Source organism: Martes martes (genome assembly GCF_963455335.1).
Source record: "Martes martes genome assembly, chromosome: 10".
Taxonomy (NCBI): Eukaryota; Metazoa; Chordata; class Mammalia; order Carnivora; family Mustelidae; genus Martes; species Martes martes.
The window spans coordinates 77,446,723-77,470,554 of NC_137898.1; the positions used below are offsets into that span (position 1 = coordinate 77,446,723).

Here is a 23,832-nt window from a genome sequence, read left to right on the forward strand (position 1 = left end):
CAACAAACCAAGTACCTCTTCCTCCAGCTGTCTTAGGTATGGCTGGGTCTGATACCAAGACTGGTGCTTTGAGAGCTTCCTGGAAGGTGCAAGCTGAAGGCACAGAGGGTGTAATGGACCTCTAGGGCTTCCTCGGGTCCCCTTTTGGTCTCTTCCCCCCCGTTAGTGACCTCCGCCCGTTTGGGCCGGATGTGCTCATACCTCTCCCCACCTGCCCCTGCCCTTCTCAAGCCTCCCCTCAAGGAGCCCTGGCCTCCTCTTCCAGTGAGAGTCTTGTCCTGTCTTATTTCTTTAACGTTCTTTCCTGAGGGGAAAATACTAATGGATCAGTGTGGATTGATTACATTTTACAAATGATTTGTTTGAATTTCCTGGAACTAGCCCCCAATCCTAAAATGTGCCGGAGGAACCTTCCTTCCTAAGAGACTTAGGTGGATACGGGTCTTTTGGAACCACCATAAGTAATACATAAACAGTGTTTTCCTTATGAGAAATGCTTTCAGTTTTTTAAAAGATAACCCTTTTAATCATGTATAAGGTGACTCTGAAGTAACTTTAAAAGGTTTAAAAGAAAAATGTAAGCCCCAAATACCATAATATCTTCGTGTTTGCTTTTTTGTCCCTTTTAATCTTTCTTTACACAGAAATTTCTTAAAAAATCGGTCTGAATCTAAATTATAGACCTTTTTATGGTAGCCCACAAAAGTTGCCTTAGCTAATTATCCTGAGCTCATCTGGACAGCTCTTCTCCCACAAGGAGTCTTACGTGATTTTGAGGGCTAACACTCTGATACAGCAAATCTCCATGGACTTTTGCCAGAGGACTAACTTTTTAAAAAATTTCCATCCACTGCAGATTGATATTTTGGTAAATAAAAATGAATTAGAAAAATTAAACTTTAAAGGGATACCAAATAAAAGCCCTCCCATTTTATGATAATAGACATAAAATGGCTATCAAGCAAACATTTCTGGATGCTTTGTCTTCTCTCTTGTCATGAGCTAGTTCAACAGGACCACGCTGAGCGGAGCAGAGAGCGCATGCACAGGGACGACCTCCTGTTCTCTTAAACTTCATCTGAGGAGAGTGGAACAGTTGAAGACTGACACCATCTTCGTATGCTTTCCTGTCCCCATTATTTTAAATCACTGGGTAGTGAAGAGCCATGACCCACTACAGAAACGGAGGTAGTGGTGGGGGAGGGGCAGGAAATGGCAGCTCTTGGGCCTTGTGTTGATTCACATTTTCCAGCTTAATGTTGCAGCCTGAATAACCTGGTGTCGGAAAGAGGCGCTGTGAAACTTGGGAGACCATTTGGAGAAAACCAGTTAGTCCCTCACCCTGTGTTCGCAGGCCGGCAGGAGCTTCGTTCAGATGTCGGTTCTCCCTCTGCTCAGCTGCATCCGTTTGGCAAGGCTGCCCCCTGGGAGCCTGTTCCCTTAGGTGTACAGCGAGGACAAGGATGCCCCCTGCTCACCTCAGTGATGGTTCAGAGGCCTCCCTCAGTATGGTTGGTAAGGGGCATGAAATTCCAAAGTGCTGTGCAGAAACCAAACATCAAATGACTGTTTTCTAAAAGTCAAGCATTTTTGAATTTGGGAAGCGGTTAAGATGCCACCTGTATTTTTATTTACCAGTAGGAGAAAGCATTTCAGAATGTCCTGCATCGTTCACATTCACAGATGGTAAAGACTGAGTGCATCTGTGGCCATGAAAATGGTCTTTTTCTCCAGCTCCTTTGATAGCCGTGCTGTGTGGTCCGTCTCCGTACCTTCGTTCTCCCTTCACTTCCTGCTCCACGTCTTCGCCGCCTTATGTACTTGGGGCCAAAGGCTCTTGGAATTGCACTTTAGGATGGGAACGGACATATGGGTTGTTCATCCCCGACAAACCCTCCGTCTGAAGTAGCAAGCACCGGGACATGCGTGCAACTGACACTCCGTCAGCAACCGGAGCTTGGTCTTTGTTCTAGAGCTTGCTGCTTCCTGTCTACCAGTCTACTTCCAGAAATTCATCCTGGAGGCATACTTCACAGAGCACAGATTCACAAAGACTGCTGTGTAAGGGTTATCAGGGAGGTCTGTAAAAGTGAAAGATGAAACCAATCTAAATGTCCAAATGAGGAGAAGGACTACATTATAGTAAGGGAGCCCCAAATACCAGTGCCCATTTTTACTTCTCTAAAAGTTGAGCTCAAAGGGCCAAGGAGTTTTTCTGCTCCCAATATTCTGGCTCCTTGATTAGGAACCAGGAAAACTTTTGCATATTATGTATTTGTTTCCCCATTTACTGATCATAAAACATTTGTTGCAGAACAGACTATCTTTGGCTTGAAATGAGGGATGAAGGAGATTTTGAGACAGAAAAGTAGCAGACATGGAACAAGGTAGAGAGCCCAGAAATAAGCCCACACTTATATAGTCAATCTGTGACAAAGGCAGCAAGAATATATGGGGAAAAGATGGTCTTCAATGAACAGAGTTGGGAAAACCAGATCACTTTCTTACATGATGCGCAAAATTAACTCACATGGATTAAAGATGTAAATGTGAGACCTGAAACCATAGAACTCCAAGAAGAACACATACGCCATAATCTCTTGGGACATCAGCCTTAGCAATGTATTTATGAATATGTCTCCTCAGGCAATGGAAGCAAAAACAAAAATAAACTATCGGGGCTTCATCAAAATAAAAAGCTGTACAGGAAAGGAAACCATCGACAAAACAAAAAGGCAGCCTACCGAAGATATTTGCAAATGAGAGACCCAATAAGGGTTAATATCCAAAATACATAAAGAATTGGTAAAATTCCACACCAAAAAACCCCCAAAACAACCAAAAAACTGACCAGAAAATGGACAGAGTATCTGATAGTCATTTTTCCAAACAAGAAAAACAGACAATAAACCCGTGAAAAGACTCAACATCACTGATGATTAGGGACATGCAAATAAAACCAGAGTGAGATAGCACCTCACACCCATCAGAATGGCTAAAATCCCAAAGGCAAGAACAAGTGTTGGTGAGGGTGTGGAGGAAAGGGGGCCCTCGTGCACGGTTGGTGGGAATGCAAACGGGTGCAGCCCCTGTGGAAAACAGTATGGAGATTCCTCAGAAAACTAAAATTAGAGCTACCATGTGATCCCGTCATTCCACTGCTGGATATTTACCCAAAGAAAGTGAGGAGATAGGCACCCGTGTCTGTTACAGCACTATTTACAACAGCTAAGGAATGGAAGCAGCCCAAGTGTGCATCCAGAGATGAATATATAAAGATGATGGTGTATATACACAATGGACTTACTCAGCTGTAAAAAAGGGTGAAATCTTGGCATTTGTGAGAACATAGACCCAGAAGGTATAATGAGAAGTGAAATAAGTTAGAGAAAGAGAAATACCATAGGATTGGAATCTAAACACAAAGGAACAAACTCAGAGGACAAACGAGTGGTTCCCAGAGGGGAGGTGGGTGGGGGATGCAGGACATAGATAAAGGGGATTAAGAGGTACAAACTTCAAGTTATAAAATAAGTCACAGATTAAAAGTACAGCACAGGGAATAGTCAATATTGTGATGACATTATTATGGTGACAGATGGTGACTGCACTTACCGGGGTGAGCACTGAGTAATGTATGGAACTGCTAAATCATTGTTGTACACCTGAAACTCCTAGAACAATGCACGTTGATTGTACATCAATTAAAACAGAAACCAATGCTTCCTGAGGTTAAAAATGCACACTTTGCTTAGAGTCTTGGTTGCATTTATTTATTTATTAAAGATTTTATTTATCTGACAGATCACAAGTAGGCAGAGAGGCAGGCGAAGAGAGAGGAGGAAGCAGGCTCCCTGTCTAGCAGAGAGCCCAATGCGGGGCTCAATCCCAGGTCCCTGGGATCATGACCTGAGCTGAAGGCAGAGGCTTAAACCCACTGAGCCACCCAGGCACCCTTTTTTTTTTTTTTTTTAATCACATAAATGCAGCCAAGGGGGTGCCTGGGTGGTTCAGTGGGTTAAAGCCTCTGCCTTCGGCTCAGGTCATGATCCCAGGTACCTGGGATGGAGCCAAGCCCTGCATCGGGCTCTCTGCTAGACAGGGAGCCTGCTTCCTCCTCTCTCTCTTCGCCTGCCTCTCTGCCTACTTGTGATCTCTGTCAAATAAATAAAAAATCTTTAAAAATAAAAATCTACTAAAAAAAAAAGATTAATCCTAAGGGGCAGAAAAAAAAAAGTAACATACAATCCGAAAAACTTCCTGTAATTTAGTGAGTATACCAAGTTGCTAAGGCCTGTGGCACGATTTCACCTAAATGCATTCACAGCTTTGACTCAGTTTACAGGTACTCCCAATCCAAACCCCTTGGGACCCCCAAAAAGGGCAGCAATAGAGAGTTAGGATCCCCTTACCCAACAAAACTTCACCATCAGGTTGCTTTGCCAGAACACCATGAAATCAAAGTGATACCCCTGATTATTTCATTTTGACCAGGAATTGTATTTTAAAAGTTTTTTGAGGATTATTTTTTTTTTTTTTAAAGATTTTATTTATTTATTTGACAGAGAGAGATCACAGTAGACAGAGAGGCAGGCAGAGAGAGAGAGAGGGAAGCAGGCTCCCTGCTGAGCAGAGAGCCCGATGTGGGACTCGATCCCAGGACCCCGAGATCATGACCTGAGCCGAAGGCAGCGGCTTAACCCACTGAGCCACCCAGGCGCCCCTGAGGATTATTTTTCTTAATAATCTCTACACCCAACATGAGGCTTGAATTCATGGCCCCGAGATCAAGAGTCACATGCTCCTCTGACTGAGCCAGCCAGGCAACCCTGACCAGGAATTCTAAATGACACTTTTGTATTATTGATTAATAAAAACAGGAAATTAAATTATTTAATACATTCATTTTGGTTAGTAAAATATTCTTGCAGACCATGAGGGACCTAAAGGATAAAGACTTAGTATTTTAAGGGCCAGACTCACCTGCATAATCACTGGTCTGTTGCATCCAAGGAATTCAACCTCCCTGTGTGTTCACATTATAAGGTCAAATCCACAGCAAAACTTCAGATTTATTTTACATGAACAATGCTCTTTCTTCCTCCCCCAGACGGTCTCTGATAAACTTCACCATAAAACCCACCAATATGAGAAAACATTGACTCTGAAATCCTGGAAGAGGGAAGGCTTCCTAGGAACAGGGCTGAAAGTGTAAGGGCCTATTTAGCCAGAGCAATGCCATCCGGTTAAATAATGACTTTGTTTATACAGTAAAACAAACTGTCCCTACCCCCCTCCTTCCCCAGGGGACTTATTAAAACAAATCCCGGATACCAGTCCCAGGTAACAAAGCCCAAATACAAGGGTGGGTCAGGCCAGGTGGAGGCATTCAGTCAGTGGGGGGCGCATACTGTCTCCTAGCTACCGAGGAGTGTGGGCCCCACCCTTTGGGTGCCTTTTGGGCGCCAATTCTGACCAAGGTGATAGGCTGGTTCAAATGTCTACTAGGGTAAATTGTAATTCAATTGGTCACTTATGTGTGACCTAGCAGGACTGTGCAGCTTTCTCTGTGTGCGTGGCCAGGCCCAACCACATGGCCTTTGCCCTTAAAAGCTAGTCTGTAAGGCAGAGGGTCGTGGCCTCTTTGCAAGAGATGTCCCTGGCCCATCAGTTTGATTCTCGATCCTTGAAGCGAAATAAAGCTTTGCTTGACCTTCTCTTTGTATCACTCTCGCTCCTTTGACCATGGACCCAACAAAAGCATTAGTTAACAAGAAGAGGGAAGATGTATTTAGAAAGATGTATTTTTGTAGATATCATTTGGAAGAAAAGTAACACTTTGGTGAACAAGTGGAATGTATTGAAGCTAGGGACTGCACGGTGCAGGCAAGAAGAACGAAGTTTAGGAGTAAGTAGAGACACGAAATCCTGCCCAAGAAACATGAAAGGAAAGCAAGCAAATTGTAGGACAACGTGTATAACAGAATTCTATTTGCCTGAAAGGAAAATGGCCGACTACTGTGATGTGTAACTTGTGTTTGCAGAGACAGGTTCATGTGTCTAAGTCTAGAAGGATGCTACTGTTCCCTCCGAGGAGAGGTGAGGGAGGGAGAACTTTACTTTTGACTTTATATAGACTCCAGTATCATTTTAATTTTAATATTGTTTTAAAAAGATTAATTCATTTCACATAGAGAAAAGAGCAAGCAGGCGGACAGAGAGGGACAAGCAGACTCTGCACTGAACCTGGAGCCAGTGGTGGGGCTCGATCCCCTATCCCTGAGATCAGGACCTGAGCCAAAATCAAGAGTCTGACGCTTAATCCACCGCGCCACCCACGTGCCCTGGTATCATTTTAAAGAAGGATTTCTCAGGGCTCTGGGTGGCTCAGTCAGGTGTCTGACTTTGGCTCAGGTCCTGATCTCAGGGTCCTGGGATCAAACCCCCACCCTGCACCCCATGCTCATGCATGTGTGCTCTCTTTCAAATCTCTTAAAAAAAAAAAAAAAGATTTCTCACCTTTGCAATTAAACCAAGCTAAAACACCAACCCGATATTTAGAGAGCAGTGGCAGTTGAGCACAGAGCAACACGTTGCAGGGGTTGGAAAGGTGCCAAGGCTAAGGGAAGCTGTGTTCATGGACAGACACAGCAGCACCTGATTGCCTGGTTCTCCCACGCTGCCTTGGTCCCGAGTGAGTCCCGCCAGCTGTGTGCCCCCGCCCCCGGTCCCCCTCCATCCTCCTTCCATACCCAGGACAATGGGAAATGAGAAAGTACAGTATATGCCTTCTTAGTTTCTTAGATCGCAATCTGGAAGGACGTTCTGTTGACAGCATGAATGTTCCGTCCTGCATCTCACACGCTGTCCAGCGAGGTGGGACACTGGCCACATCTTTATTTCAGCCCTTTCCAGAAGCAGAAAGGACTCTATTGAATTATGATTAATATTCTGGAAGCAAAATCTTCAAATTAATTTGGGAAGATGCAGGGCTGAATGGTGGGCTGACGAGGGGTGGTTTTCCAGGACTGCTAAAGAATGCTTACAGTTAGAATCCGTGTTAGTACCGGTGGCCGAGGCTGAGGGGTTTGCTTGTGCCCACAGCTGATGGAAACCTCCCCCAGGGCCTCAGAGTGCTTGGCAGGAGTGGGGTCACACACAAAGGACAGGGCTTTTATTTCCAGGCTTTATTTCATTCTTTAAATTTTCACAGCTTAAAACATAACTTACGGCTTAACATTTCCAGTAGCCACCCTCTAGGACATAATACTTTTTTTGAAGAAATAGACAGAAAGCCTTCAGGCTCTGGCCTCAAACACTTTCCACAAGAATGTTCTGGATGGAGGGAGCTTTACAAGTGCAAAATAAAGAAACAGCCAGGGGCTAACTTTTCAGGAGTTGGGGGGAGCAGTTTATTTTACATTTGGGTTTGGCCACAGAGGCCTGCCTCTCCCTCAGTATGCTTTGCCATTTCTTTTTCAAGATCTTATTTTTAAGTAATCTCTCTACCTGACAGGGGCCTTGAAGTCACAACTCTGAGATCAAGAGTCGAGGGCTCTGCCTCCTGAGCCAGCCAGGCATCTCTCCACGCCTCCTTGTATTCTGAAGACGGCCACGCCTGACTTCTGACGCGCCAAAAAGTTCAGTTCTGGAAAGCAGGGCGAAGAGGACACAGAACTCCAGCAGCCGCTGCCCAGATCCAAACCTGTTTCCTGCCGATGGGCCTTCTGGGTGAAAGAGGAGAAAAGAATGGATCAGATGACCCTTGACCCTCCTTGTTCAGGTACTCCACCCAGCTTCCTCAAGGCCCTGGGGCCTGGCTCCTTCGCCCGCTGCCTGGGGAAAGGACGCAACTGTGTACAGAAGGTGGCCCGAAGGTGAGCACCTTCTGTGACCGGCACTCACTCCGGCTACAAATGAGGCCTGTGGACGAATGGCAGGCACTCTTGCTTTTTGAATCGACCAGTGCCTTTAGAGTCCTTCTGGAAGATCACAAAGCTCCTGTCTGACTCCTCCGGGGGGCGCTCTTCTTGTAGCCTTGGATTATTTAGAGATAGGCTTCTTACCAACTTCCTCAGGCAACTTCTTGCTTGCCACACGGCAAGCAGAAGAGATGGGACATTGGGGACTTAAGGAAAAGAGGAGGGAATGTTCTAGCTCTCCTTCATGGCTGCGTGGGTGAATTTGCAGTTGGAGGCTGGACACTTAGCTCCTGACCTTGGCCTCCACTGCCACTGGGGTGCTTCCTTTGGTTTGTAGCTAAGACTGCTGGAGAGAGAAAGGAGAATGGAAAACAAATCCACGCTTACTTTAGAGCTTGCCAAATGGAAGGCGGGCGGGATGGAGACACTTCCAAGTAAACACAGTGACTAACAAGCTGAGAGAATGAGAGCCAAGGCCAGCTCTGAGCCAGTCCCTCATTTCACCTGGAGCCCCAGAACCCCAGAGCATTTTCTCACTTGGCAGCGTTCAGTAGAAGGCTTATTGCTTTCCAGATCCTTGAAGAATCCTCATGCTTTTTCTTCAACTGCCCAGGAGCTCCATGCGTACTGTGGGCTTCATGTGATACCCTAGTGAGGTAGGTGAGCGGCAAGCATTCCTAAGCCCACTTGGGAGAGTGCAAGGGCCTGACTGGGAACAAAGAATTGGTGACTGAGGGGCAGAGATCTGAAATCTCAGGTAACGTTCCAGTCATACCAGCCCCCACGCAGGCTCACTTTCACACAACTACCATGACCCAGCTTGTCAGGAAGCCCTTTGGACACCAGCTGCTGCCCACAGTGGCTGAGAATATCTGGGTTCCTCCCACTGGTCTAAATTGAGGCCATAGGAGGGGAAAATCCAATTAATGTCAGAACAAGAGAGGAAGAGAAAGGTAATCTTCTCCCTAATTCCTGTTTCCAGTGCTGGTCCCACAGGCACAAGTGAAGCTCTTCGCCTTAAAGCTTCCCGCCTAGGGCCTGGCCCTGCTCTGAGCACCTCACTAGGGCCCGACGGCAGCCTCGCAGTTTCCATCTCTGCCCGGCAGGCAGACCGTGGTAGGACTTCTCACAGAAGCTCCCACGGCAGAGGTGGGAGGGACAGGCTGGGCGGGAAGAACACAGAGAGCTTGTCCAGGGCTGGCTGCACGCCTCAGTCTGGATGCGCCCCGGCCTCCGCCCCAGAGCGCAGTGAGCAAGCAGCCAGGCCTCCCTGAACTTCTTGCGAGTGCTGGAACTGACTCTGTCCAACCCAAGTCCTCAACTCCACACAGTTGATTTTGTTCACAGCTGCAGCGCCTTCAGGAATGGCTGGTCAAGGCTGGCCATCAGGAGGATGGGAGGGTGGTTCCGCCATGTTGGCTCCTTTTGTAGGAAAAATAACACTTTCCCTCTGAGGTAGGAATGTAACTGGGCACAGCCTTGGCTAACACTCCACATCCTGCAGCTCGATCTCCTCGGTAGTGCTCTCTGCAAAACAAGAGACAAGCTCAGGCAGGTGGGGGGTTTCTCGGGGAGACCAGGCTAACATGCACCCCCCAGCCATGAAAGCGTGAATGGATGATCACAGGGCCCAGAGAATTACCTTTGAGTTTGTGTCTTCTCTTCCTCTGGAATTTGTATGCACACTTGTTACACACCCACATGAGGCTGATTAACAGCGCAGCCACAGCAGCAAGAAAAGCGAGGAAGACAGCAACAAAATGCAGGTCTTCGTAGAGGATCTCTACGGGGCAGGGAGGGCAACGGGGAGACAAGGTCTCTTTCCGTATCACGAAAGCACGACCCCCCACCAAGGCTGGCAGTGCAGCGGGGGGCCCACCCCCTGCCCGGTCTTGCCTGACACGTGCAGCACGATGGTGCCAAACTGGCTGCTCCCCAGGCGCTCTGTCACCGTGATGACGTAGTAGCCGGAATCCCTCACGCCCACGCTGAAGAGCTGGATGGAGCCATTGTCGAAGGTGCAGAGTCGGTCCTTGTGGCTCTGGGAGATGTTGGCCTGAGTCCCTGGCTTCCACTCCACGATCTTCTGCGCTCCCCAGTTGGACGTATACTTCCACTCGATGGTGGGGATGCCATGACAGGAGTACTCAACCGAGAGCAGGATGTCCTCCTCCACCGTGGCATTGATGGCGGACTGGGGGATGTACAGTGACACGCCCTGACCTGCGGGACCGGGTGCCAAAACGGGGGCAACTTATAGAGGAGCTGACAGGGGAGGGGACTGCTGGGAATCGTTCATTTATTGAGCGAATACTTACTAAGTGCCTGTTCCGTGCCAGGCTGTTGTCCAGGTTCTGGTGCTGGCCCAATATTTGTGTTCCCGCCCAATCCTGAAATTCCTATGTTGAAGCCCCAATCTCCAGCAGGACTATAATTGAAGATGAAGCCTCCAAGGAGGTAATAGAGGTTAAATGAGGTCATAAGGATGGGGCCCTGATCCAGCAGGATTAGTGTCTTTATAAGAAGAGACACCTGAGTGCTCTCTCTCGTTATCTCTCCACAGGGATGCAAGGGGGAAAATGGGAGAAAATACTCAGAGGTTGCAGCAAGAAGGGAGAGGGTGGCTGTCTACAAGCCAGTAAGAGAGCACTCACCAGAAACTCTGCCATGCTAGAACCTTGATCTAGGGCTTTTCAGCCTCTGGCACTGCAAGAAAATAATTTCTGGTGCTTAAGCCCCTCAGTGTGTGCTATTTTGTTACGGACTAAAACTGAATAAGACACAAGGTTCTTGTGTGCTCGATGGACAGTGAACCTCCCCGGAGGCTCCATTCTATAAGGGAGACATACAAGGGTGAAATAAACAAGATCATTTTAGATGATGACAAGCACTACTGACCGGTAGGGGTGGAGATGGCACACAGAATTAGAGAATGGTCAGGGAAGACTTCATGGAGGAAATGACATTTGAATGGAGACCAGGACAGGCAGGCAGCATGTGGAGACTTACAGGAAGGCATTTCAGGCAGAGGGAGCGAGCACAAAGACTGAGGCGAGGGCAAGTACTGGTGTGTCTCAGGGACAGAAAGTCCAGCATACTAGAATGCAGTGAGCAATGCAGAGAGACAGAGTGAGGCTGCAGAGTGGGCAGGACATGGGCCATGCTGTGAGGGGTGGGGGTGGGGTTTTACTCAAGGCTGATGGGAGCCATAGGGGGGCTTAGGTGGAAGGTGATATTCTCCATTAAGCTTGACAATGTTTGTTGTGCAGAACATTCTGGGGAGTGAGGGGACAAGAGCCGAAGCAGGACGAGCCATCAGAGGGCTGCTACAGGGGTTGGATGGAGATGGAGGTGTAGCCTCGCAGAGCATGAACGTGGTCTGATTTAGGCTACGTATTTGGAAGCAGGGAGGACAAAACATGCCGACAAACTAGATATGGGTATGGGGGAGGCAAAGGCATCAGAGGTTTCTGTGCGAGCATGCAGATGTGTCGTTGTGCCATTGAATAAGGTTAGGTGTGTACGCCATTGTACACGTACTACGTAGGTACTACGCACAAGCCCCGCGCCAACCACGTTCCACACATCGTCTCATCAAGGTCTCACCCACAACCTACTGCAATGCCATCAAGCACAGAGCAAGCCTCATTGTCCACAGGACTAACGAGCTTGGCAAAGTTCACTCTGCAAAGCAGAGAGTCACACAAGGGCTGCTGTTGGAATGTTTAACCTCTAAGCTCGGATCAGTAGTCAGTGATTGGCGGTGGCGAGCACAGAATGTGACAAATGGCCCACACCCTGAGACGACTGGACAGAGTTGGCTGGACTGGATAATGAACAGGGCAGGACCGAAACTTGGAGCCCTGCCCTTGGTTTCCACCTTCATTTCCCCCTCAGTCTTTGAGAGTCCAGCTGCCCCAAGCCCCTGCCATGTGGCTCCAGGTAACCACACCTGTTCCTTTTCCAGGCATGACTCACTGTCCCCCTCTCATCCCCAGCACATTCCCTTAGTGGTCCTCTCCTAAGGCTCTTGGCGAGGTGACTATGAATAGTCTGATAAAAGTCGTGCTGAAAAAATGAGATGTGGTAATGGTTTTCAAGAATGACAACTGCCAAGTAACAGAAATACATTTTCTCCCAAATCTATTTTAAAACATGTTAAATTCAGAGAAAAGTTTTGAAAGGCAAGTACAATTAATATGTATCCTCTCCTTAGTTTACTAGTTAAGAACATTTTGGCACATTTATCCTTTTCTCTCAGGAAAAAAACAGAGGTCAAATTCCAGATCAGCCCTTCTTCATCTCTGTGTCCCCTAACACAGTCCCTGATGCATAGTGATAGGTCAACAGGTATTTGTTGACTGAATGAATAAGCGAATGACAAAATACTTAACAAGAAGGGTGAGATTTCCTGATAGAATTGTTGCTGCTGAAGTGGTATGAAAAATTAGCACATTTAAAAGGTAACACGCAAATAAGAAAGAGAACTATAATTTAGTCAAGATTTTATGTGACAGTTACTAGAATATATACTTATTGTACTTAGTAATCCTTCCCTAATGTTTTATACAAGTCAGCAACATGCCCATGTAGCTAGGAAATGGAAAAGACGGGACTTAAATGCAGTTCTGTCTGATCAAAGCCCTATGTTTTTCCCTAAAGACACCACCAAGATATTAGAAATAAATGCCAAGGGAAGCAAGGGCAAAAATGAACTATTGTGACTTCATCAAGATCAAAAGCTTTTGCACAGCAAAGGAAACAGTCAACAAAATCAAAAGACAACTGACAGAATGGGAGAAGATATTTGCAAACAACGTATCAGATAAAGGGCTAGTATCCAAAATCCATAAAGAACTTATCAAACTCAACACACAAGGAACAAATAATCCAATCAAGAAATGGGCAGAAGACATGAATAGACGTGTCTGCAAAGAAGACATCCAGATGGCCAACAGACACATGAAAAAGTGCTCAAAAATCACTCAGCATCAGGACAAATCAAAACTATAGGGAGGGGGCGCCTGAGTGGCTCAGTTGTTAAGTGTCTGCCTTTGGCTCGGGTCACACACGATCCCGGGGTCCTGGGATCGAGCCCCACGTTGGGCTCTCTGCTCCGCGGGAAGCCTGCTTCTCCCTCTCCCACTCCCCCTGCTTGTGCTCCCTCTCTCACTGTCTCTCTCTGTCAAATAAATAAATAAAAATAAAATAAAATCTTAAAAAAAAAAAAAAACCATAGTGAGATACCACCTCACACCAGTCAGAATGGCTACAATTAACCAGTCAGGAAACAACAGGTGTTGTCAAGGATGCGGAGAAAGGGGAACCCTCCTACACTGTTGGTGGGAATGCAAGCTGGTGTAGCCACTCTGGAAAACAGCATGGAGGTTCCTCAAAAAGTTGAAAATAGAGCTACCCTACAACCCAGCAATCGCACTACTGAGTATTTACCCTAAAGATACAAATGTAGTGATCTGAAGGGGCATGTGCACCCGAATGTTTATAGCAGCAATGTCCACAATAGCCAAACTATGGAAAGAACCTAGATGTCCATCAACAGATGAATGGATAAAGAAGATGTGGTATACATATGTGTGTGTGTATACGTGCACACACACGCACATACACATACATACATACACACACAATGGAATACTAGGCATCCATCAAAAAACCTGAAATCTTGCCATTTGCAATGATATGGATGGAACTAGAGGGTATTATGCTAAGCGAAATAAGTTAATCAGAGAAAGACAATTATCATATTTCTCTGATATAAGGAATTTGAGAGGCAGGGCAGAGTGTCGTGGGGGGTAAGGGAGGGAAAAAAATGAAACAAGATGGGACCAGGGAGGGAAACAAACCATAAGGGACTCTTAATCTCAGGAAACAAACTTCGGGTTGCTGGAGGGGAAGGACATTGGGGACAATGGACATTGGGAGCGTATGTGCTATGGTGAGCGCTGTGAATTGTGTAAGATTGATGATTCACAGACCTGTACCCCTGATACCCCTAAAACAAATAATACATTATGTTAAAAAAAAAAAAAGAAATAATAAATGAATTCAGTAAAGTTGCAGAATGCAGCTTTTCTGTCCGTGGTCGCTGCCGAGTAAGCATCGTTAAAGTCTCCCTCCCACCACCATCATGTCTAAGTCAGAGTCTCCCAAAGAGCCTGAACAGCTATAGAAGCTCTTCATCGGATGTCTGAGCTTTGAAACCAAAGAGAGTCTGAGGAGCCATTTTGAGCAATGGGGAACACTTATGGACTATGTGGTAATGAGAGATCCAAACACCAAATGCTCCAGAGGCTTTGGGCTTGTGCCATAGGCTATTTTGGAGGAAATGGGTGCAGCCATGAACGCAAGGCCGCATAATGTGGATGGAAGAGTTGTAGAACCAACGAGGGCTGTCTCTAGAAAAGATTCTTAAAGCCCTGGTGCCCACTTAACTGTGAAAAAGATTTTTGTTGGTAACATTAAAGAAGGCATTGAAGAACATCATCTAAAGAGATGATTTTGAACAGTATGGGAAAATCAAAGTGATTGAGATCATGACTGACCGAGGCAGTGGCAAAAAGGGGTTTTGCTTTTGTAACATTTGATGACCATGACTCTGTAGACAAGACTGTCATTCAAAAATACCATACTGTGAATGGCCACAACTGGGAAGTAAGGAGAGCCCTATCTAAGCAAGAGATGTGTAGTGCTTCACCCAGCCAGAGAGGTTGAAGTGGTTCTGGAAACTTTGGAGGAGAACATGGGGGAGGTTTTGGTGGCCATGACAGCTTTGGTTGTAGAGGAAACTCAGTGGGTGAGGTGGCTTTGGTGGCGGTCCAGGTGGTGGTGCATATGGGGCAATGGTAATGGTGATAATGGATTTGGTAATGATGGAAGCAACTTTGGAGGTGGCGGAAGCTATAATGATTTTGGCAATTACAACAATCCATCCTCAAATTTTGGACCTATGAAAGGAAGACATTTTGGAGGCAGAAACTCTGGCCCCTATGGTGGTGGAGGCCAATACTTTGCCAAACCACAAAACCAAGGTGGTTATGCTGGTTCCAGCAGCAGCAATAGCTACGGCAGTAGCAGGAGGTTTTAATTACTGCCAGGAAACAAAGCTTAGCAGGAGAGGAGAGCCAGAGACGTGACAGGGAAGCTACAGGTCACAAAAGATTTGTGAACTCAGCAAGCACAGTGGTGGCAGGGCCTAGCTGCTACAAAGAAGACATGTTTTAGACAATACTCATGTGTCTGGGCAAAAAACTTAAGGACTGTATTTGTGACTAGTTGTATAACAGGTGATTTTCGTTTCTGTTCTGTGGAAAGTGTAAAGCATTCCAACAGAGTTTTAATGTAGATTTTTTTTTTTTTTTGGCAACCATGTCATTGATTGCTTAGTGTAATAGTCTGATCATGAGGCTAAATAAAGTCTTAAAAAAAAGTTGCAGAATACATAATATATAGAAATCTGTTGTATTCCTATATACTATAATGAAGTAGCACAAACATATTAAGAATATACTCCATTTACAATTGCACTGAAAAGAATAAAATGCCTAGGAATAAACTTAATCAGGGAGGTGAAAGACCCCAATGAAGAAATCAAAGAGGAAATAAAAAAATTACATAGGGACAAATAAAAATGAAAACACAATTCAAAATTTGGGATGCAGCCAAAGCAGGTCTAGGTGTGAAGTTTATAGCAATATAGGCCTACCTCAAGAAACAAGAAAAATCTCAAATAAACAATGTAACAATACAGATAAAGCAGTTAGAAAAAGAAAAAAGCCCAAAGCTAGTAGAAGGAAGAAAATAAGGATTAGAGCAGAAATAAGTAAAATAGAGACTGAAAAAAACAACAGTGCAAAAGATAAATGAAACCAAGAGCTGATACTTTGAAAAGATAAACCAAATTAGTATTAGCTAGACTTAAGAAAAAAAAAGAAAAAAGGAAAACCAAAGCCAAACCAAAGCAAACCAAAACTAGAAACAAAACAAAGAGAAAGGACTCAAATAAAAAATGAAGTAGCAAAAACAACCTATACCATAGAAATACAAAGAATTATAAGAGATTATGAAAATTTATATGCCAACAAATTGGACAACATAGAAGAAATGGGTAAGTTCCTAGAAACATACACTCCTCTACAAATGAATCAGGAAGAAATGGAAAATCTGAACTGAAGAATTACTAGTAATAAAATTGAATTGGCAATCAAAAAACTCCGAACAAACAAAAGTCCAGGACCAGATGGCTTCACAGGCGAATGCTACAACACATTTAAAGAAGATTTGGGATGCCTGGGTGACTCAGCTGTTTAAGCATCTGCCTTCAGCTCAGGTCATGATCCCAGGGTCCTGGGATCCAGTCCCACATTGGGCTCCTTCCTCATGGGGCGCCTGCTTCTCCCTCTGCCTGCCACTCCCCCTGTTTGCGCTCTCCCTCCCTCACAAATAAGTAAACCTTAAAAAAAAAAAAAAAAAAAAAAAAAAGACTTAATACCTATCCTTTTCAAAATTATTCCAAAACTAGAAGAGGAAGGAAAACTTCTAAACTCATTCTATGAGGCCAGAATTACCCTGATACCAAAACCAAAGACACCACACACACACACACACACACACACAAGAAAAGAAAGAGAGGGAGAGAAAGAGAAGTATAGGCCAGTATCTCTGATGAACATAGATGCAAAAATCTTTAACAAAATATTAACAGAAATCAACTATATGGGAAAAACATCATTCATCACAATCAAGTGGGATCAAGCCAAGGATGCAAGGATGGTTCAATATCTGTAAATCATTCAACATGATACATCACATTAACAAGAGGAAGGATAAAAACCATATAATTATCTCAATAGAAGCAGAAAAAGCATGGGATGAAGTACAATATCCATTCATGATGAAAACCTCAACAAAGTGGGGTTAGAGGAACATACCTCAACATAATAAAGACCATACATAAATCCCACAGCTTACATCATGCTCAATGGTGAAAACCTGGAAGTGTTTCCTCCAAGATCAGGAACAAGACAAGGATGTCCACTCTGACTGCTCTGATTCAACATAGTACTGGAAATCCTAGCGACAGCAAGCAGATAAAGAATTAAAAGGGTCCATACTGGTAAGGTAAAATGGTCACTGTTTGCCGATGACATGAAACAATACGTAGAAAATCCTAAAGACGCCACCAAAAAACTATTTGAACTGATACATGAATTCAGTAAAGTTGCAGAATACAAAATATACAAAAATATGTTGCATTTCTATAAACTAATAAAGTAGCAGAAAGAGAAATTATGAGAACAGTTCCATTTCCAACAGCACCAAAAAAGAACAAAATACCTATGAGTAAATTCAACCAAGGAGGTGAAAGGCCCATACTTTGAAAGCTATCAAACATTGATGAAAGAAAATGAAGATGACACAAACAAATGGAAAGCTATGCCATGGATGGGAAGAATTAGTAGCATTAAAATGTGCATATTACCCAAAGCCATCTACATATTCAATGCAATTCCTATCAAAATGCCAACAGCATTTTTCTTTTTTTTTCCTCCAAGATTTTATTCATTTATTTGACAGAGAGATATAGAGATCACAAGTAGGCAGAGAGGCAGGCAGAGAGAGGGTGGGGGAAGCAGGCTCCCTGCTGAGCAGAGAACCCAGTGTGGGGCTTGATCCCAGGACCCTGAGATCATGACCTGAGCCGAAGGCCGAGGCTTAACCCACTGAGCCACCCAGGTGCCCCAACAGCACTTTTCACAGAACTAGAATAATCCTAAGATTTATATGGAACTACAAAAGACTCTAAATAGCCAAAGCACTGTCTAGAAAGAACAAAGCGGAAGGTATCAGAATCCCAGATTTCAAGATATACTACAAAACTATAGTAATCAAAACAGTATGATATTGGGGCCCCTGGGTGGCTCAGTTGGTTAAGGAACTGTCTTCAGATAGGGTCACAATCCCGGGGTCCTGAGATCGAGTCTTGCATCAAGCTCCTTGCTCAGTAGGAAGCCTGCTTCTCCCTCTGCTTATGGGTGTGCGCTCTCTGACAAATTAACCTTAAAAAAAAAAAAAAAAAGGAAGAAAACAAAACCACAGTATGACACTGACACAAAAACAGACACAGATCAATGCAGCAGAATACAAAGACCAGAAGTAAACCCATGATTATATGGTCAATTAACCTATGACAAAGGAGGCAAAATTATACAATGTGGAAAAGACAGTCTCTTCAATAAATGGTGTTGGGAAAACTGGGCAGCCTCACGCAAAAGAATGAAACCGGACCACTTTCTTATGCCATTCACAAAATTCAGCTGAAATGGATTAAAAACCTGTGAGACCCGAAACCATAATATGCCTAAAGGAAAACAGAGGTAGAAATCTCTTTGACATTAGCTTTGGCAACATTTTTCCAGATAGGTCTCCTCAGGGAAGAGAAACAAAAGCAAAAATAAGGAATTGAGATTATACCAACAGACAAAGGAAACCATCAACGAAGGAAACTATTAAGACAAAAAGGCAACCTACTGGAAATATCTGTAAATGACATATCCATTAAGAGGTGAATATCCAAAAATACATAAGGAACTTACAGAACTCAATACCAAAACAATTAAAAAATGGATAGCAGATGTGAGTTGCCATTTTTCCAAGGAAGACAACCAGATGGCCGACAGACACATGACAAGATGCTCAACATCACTCATCATCAGGGAAATACAAATCAAAACCACAGTGAGATATCACCTCACACCTGTCAAAGTGGTCACAATAAAAAAAGATAAAAAAAATAACAAGTGTTGGTGAGGATGTGGAGAAAAAGGAACCCTCATGCAATGTTGGTGGGAATGTAAATGGGTGATACCACTGTGGAAACCAGTATGGAGGTTCCTCAAAAAAACAAAACAAAACAAACAAACAAACCCTGAGAACAGAAATACCATATGATCCAGTAATTCCATTGCTGGAATTCTAAAGAAAACAAAAACACTAACTTGAAAAGATATTTTCACCGCTATGTTTATTGCAGCATTTTTTTTTTCTTACAACAGCCAAGATATGGAAGAACCCCGCATGTTCAACAAATGAATGGATAAAGAAGCGGCAGGGTACACACACACACACACACACACACACACACACACACACACACAGGAACATATTACTGAGTCATAAAGAAGAATGAGATCTTGCCATTTGCAACAATATGGATGGATCTAGAGAGTATGATGCTAAGTGAAATAAGCCAGAAATTCAAATACCACAGGCTTTCACCTATATGTGAAATTTGAAAAACCAAACGAACAAACAAAAAGCAGAATCAAACCCATAAATACACAGAAGAAATTGATGGCTGCCCGAGAGGTTGGGGTAGGGAGATGGGCAAAATGGGTAAAGGGAAGTGGGAGGTACAAGCTTGTAGTTATGGAAGAAGTCGTGGGATGAAAGGGACGGCAACAGGGAGTATAATCGATGGTGTGGCCAGTGTTATATGGTGACAGATGGTAGCTACACTTGTGATGAGTATAACATAACATAAAGACCTGTCAAGTCACAATGTTGTACACCTGAAACTAATGTAACATTGTATGTCAGTTGTAATTCCATAAAAAAAAAATACAAAAACTGTTTTTTCCACTTTACTTTGTAGCTATTATCTATTTATCTATGTTTCTGGATTTCTCTGATCCCAGATATCAGCAGCTGAAATAGTGATTACTATAAGATTCGGAAAACCACATTTGGAACTCATGACAAATCTGTGTATTTCCTGTATAGTCTGTGTGAAACATGTTGGTCAAGGTTATTGAAGACTAGTGCCCTAGGATACTACCAGCCCTTTCAATACGCTTAGCGGCCTTCATCTTAAGCCTTTTAGGTACTAAACTGAAAAGCAAATAAAAATAACAAGCCCAAGTTTCTGAGGTGCTGATACACCCGGAAATGGGCCAACTAGATGGTTGGTTTCTTTATTTTCTCTTGACCATAAGAACCTCCCCCTAATCAGGGCTGCCTGGGTGGGTCAGTCAGTAAGTGTCTGACTCTTGGTTCCAGCTCAGGTCATGATCTCAGGGTTCTGAGATGGAGCCCCACAGTGAGCTCCCTGCTCCGTGGGGAGTAAGCTTGTCTTCCTCTCTCTTTGCTCCACACTCTCTCAAATAAATAAATCTTAAGAAAACAAATAAAACCAAAAAAACCCTCCTACTAATCAGACTAACCAGATGTTTAACTAGGTTTTTGGAACGAAGAGTTCTTTCTCCTATCTATCTGCCACATATAATTAGTAATAAATTGTCTATAGCCCAGATGGAAAATTAACAGTTCCAAGAACTTAAAGGCAAACTGCTTGTCACCTGTTTAAGAAGCTGAATTAATGAGTAACCACCTCGGCACGTCATGCACGTCATGCTAAAATCGTTCAGAACAAGTTAGAGAACGCCAATAGCCACTCCAGTACTCGGACCTGGCTCAGAGGTTCTATTCAAGGGGGTTGGTTCAATGAGATTTTACTTGTAAAATGGATGCCAGCATCCACAAAGCAACAGCAGTTCTGTATAGACAAGGAAGAATACCTACAATGTGGTACTAAGTTAAAAAACAAGTCTATAGAGCAGCATACATGTTAACTATAGAAAAATGGAAGGGATTGCCTCAGAGATTGGATGGCCACAGAATTTTATTTTCCAAATTACACATTTATATGCTTCTGAATTTCAGGTATTTATTGAAATAAAAAATAAAAAATATTTTAAGTGTATTTTTTTTAACTTTTTAAGGTTCTCCTGATTAGACCAAGCAATCTGGTGGTTTAAAGAAAGTTTCAGAGTTGACCTCGCTTTACATCTTCACTCGCATTCTGTGTGACAAGCAGAGAAGTCCTCAATTCTACCCATTTCCCGAATAGTTGCTGATGCCTCCTTTAAGGAAGGAGTCAGAGAACTAAAGATTTTAGCAGGGAAGTCACTGGAGCACGAACCCAGGGGCTTCCTGAAAGCCAGGGACTTCCTGGCGCTGGGGCGCCCCACTCAAAACCACCCAGAGCGAACGTGCCAGCAGGTGAAGTCGGCTGGAATGGAGGACACAAACAAATGGAAATGGGCGGAAATAGAATTCTCAGAAGGAACAGCTCCTTATGCCTTTGTATTTGGCAGCTTTAAAAAAAATTGATGACTTAAGATGGATAGACTTCCTGAAGTCGCAAGGAAAGTCCGTACTATTCAGACCACAGTTTCGATGAACAAGTGCCTCAGCTAATGGTGAGAGACAGGTGGCTGACGTGGCCTCTGGGTTTCTGCAGTCACGGAGGGGACACCTTCATCGGGACAGCTGGTGTGAGCAGGATCTGTGTGGTTCCACCTGGGGCCTCCTCACTGTGAGATGTGGAGAAGTACCTTCACATTCCAGAACGGAGGGTGGGAAAGCCTCCGGAGGAAGGCTGCGAGGCTGAGGGACAGGACACGTGTGAGGCCCAGCAGGGCACAGCACATAGGCCCTCACGCTTGCCTTCCTCGGCTCAGGTCTGTGCCATGGGTCTGGGGTACCAACCCTCCAGGCATGCCAAGCTCTGAGAGTTTTTCCAGGACTGGGGAGTTCCAGTGCTAAAAGCAAACCAGGACAGCTGTTCACCCGGAGCCTCTGAGAAATGTCAAAGAGGAACGAGAAAACTCCAAGGGATACAAGAGCAGATTTCTGAGGCGGCCAGGGGTGGGGTGCAGAGGTGGAGTGGGGGGAGGACCAACGCTACCTCTCCCTGACCCGTTGGGCTCATCCCCTAGCTCATCTCCACCGTCAGCAATCCCACCACACCCCTCCAGTCACTGAATGCTGCCCCCACCTGCCATCCTGTGCTCCGCCCCAGGGCACTGGCTCTCAGAGGTGCTGGCCTGGGGAAGAGTATTAATATCCCCATTTTACAGAGGAGCAAATTCAAGTTCCCCTGGGTTAGGGAATGTGAGCCACGTCAGGGTAAGTGGCAGAGCCCAGAACAAAACCCTGTGTACTTTTTTGCTGTCCTGCTAATGAGCCAGGAAGGCTCAGGAAGGGGAGGGAGAGGACACTGGCTGCAACGGAGGCTTGCAGAGTATGGTTATCAAAGTGTGGGAAAGAGAGGAGGTGCACGCTGGGCTGGGAGACCCGTGAGCCCACCCAGGGCAGTAGGACGGGATCCTCTGCGCCCAGACCTGCTGAGTAAGAAGGGAGATTATAGCTGGAGGGATCTGTGACGGACTGGAGACTGTGTGGGAGTGAGTCCTCCAGACGGCCCCAGGCTGGTATTCACATAGAGGCTCCCAGCATCTGAACTGGCTTCTGAAAGGGCCTTCTGGCAGCAGAGTTATTCTTTTTCTTTTTTTTTTTTTAAGACTTTATTTATTTATTTAAAGATTTTATTTATTTATTTGACAGAGATCACAAGTAGGCAGAGAGGCAGGCAGAGAGAGAGAGAGGAGGAAGCAGGCTCCCTGTCTAGCAGAGAGCCCGATGCGGGGCTTGATCCCAGGGTCCTGAGATCATGACCTGAGCCGAAGGCAGAGGCTTAACACACTGAGCCACCCGGGCACCCTGGATTTATTCTTTATACACATGCTTGCACTGCCTGGAGCCCACCACCTGTGCCGGTCCTATCACCTTCCTGAGAACCCACAACTGGAGGCCAAACAGTGGAGGGGCAGCCTGAGACCCTGCACTGGGATGGCTGGGGGTGAGGGCATGTGGATGGGTGGTGGGGGAGCATGAGGAAGGGCACGTGTGCAGTGTAGGTCTGCCCTGGAACTCCTTTCCCATCACCCAGCTCAGCCGCAGAGCCCAGCACAGTGCCTGGGACTTTGTGGGCACTCACAATAGCCCGGCATGAAAGAACAAATAAAGAAATGCATACTCTCCCTGTCCAACTGCTGCCCCTTTGGAGAGATCAGGAACGGGGCGGGGGAGGGGGGGATCTGGGTGGAGCTTACAGAGGTGCCGGCAAGACCCCCTTCCTAGCCCCTGATCTGTTGAGGGTCAAAAAGCTCAGAGGAGAAACAGCAGCTTTAAGCTGCAACAAGAACATCCACATCGCGGTGTAACTGCTGTCGTTCTTGAAACAAGCAAGCCTGGAATATTGCAAATAGTTCCGTGTAAAAGCCCTCGCGTCGGAGCTTTTGGGTTTAGATGCCACGAAGTGTGGAAGACGGACTTTTGTGCACAGTTTACAGGCTTTCTATCCCTCCTGTTAGCTCAGGTAGTAATTCCCCCTGTCAGCGCCCCATGACTCCGGGACCAAAGCTTAGCTCGTCCTCAACAGAGTTCCCTGGCGACTCCTTGGGGGTCACCCAGATGTCACCCAAACCCAAACAACATGGGCAGAGGGGATAGGTTGGGGCAGAGGCTGGCAGGCTGTGCCCCTTATTCAGGTTCCTGTCATCAGCCCCCAACCAGAAAAGAGATTTATCACTGCAAAATAGCGCTAGCCACCGTTTCGGTCAGTAACCGCCTGATCAGTACAAGGTGTCCTGGGCCACTATCACAGCCTCGCAAAACCCGGGCTGGGAAAGTTGAACGAACGTCTGGGCCACTATCAGCTGGGAAAGATGAAGTCTGATAACGTTGTATTTTCAGAAGTATGCAGAAGTCACATTCAAACACGGCTGTGTGAACTGTAGGTGGGCGTAACCTTCTTGGAGGGCAGTGCGGTAGAATCTAGAAAAATTATTAGCCCATGCCTCTTGATCCAGAAACTCCACTTTTATGAACTGATCCCACAAACGATAAGGGCACACAGATGTAGGTTTGATCACTGAAGCACAGTGTGGTCGATTGCAGCCTCAAGACAGGAGACATCCTACATGCTCACTGGTAAGGGACTAGCAAAGGAAAATGGTTCTTAGGCTACTCATGACACATCGGACACCGG

At 45.3% G+C, this 23,832-nt stretch overlaps 1 protein-coding gene and 1 pseudogene across 2 annotated transcripts in view; one reads left to right on the plus strand and one right to left on the minus strand.

Annotated features, from left to right (window-relative positions):
* Positions 1-9,405: 9,405 nt before the first annotated feature.
* The window catches only part of VSTM5 (V-set and transmembrane domain containing 5), a gene marked incomplete at both ends in the record, with an annotated part of 29,509 nt that continues 15,082 nt past the window's right edge, over positions 9,406-23,832 (minus strand). The window contains 4 exon segments of the mRNA XM_080816832.1: positions 9,406-9,449; positions 9,565-9,713; positions 9,715-9,739; positions 9,819-10,145. Of these exon segments, the coding sequence (XP_080672958.1) occupies positions 9,406-9,449; positions 9,565-9,713; positions 9,715-9,739; positions 9,819-10,145 (545 nt within the window).
* Positions 14,071-15,027, plus strand: LOC308351825 (heterogeneous nuclear ribonucleoprotein A1-like; annotated as a pseudogene). The gene has a single exon. The product of its transcript is annotated as a heterogeneous nuclear ribonucleoprotein A1-like (transcript).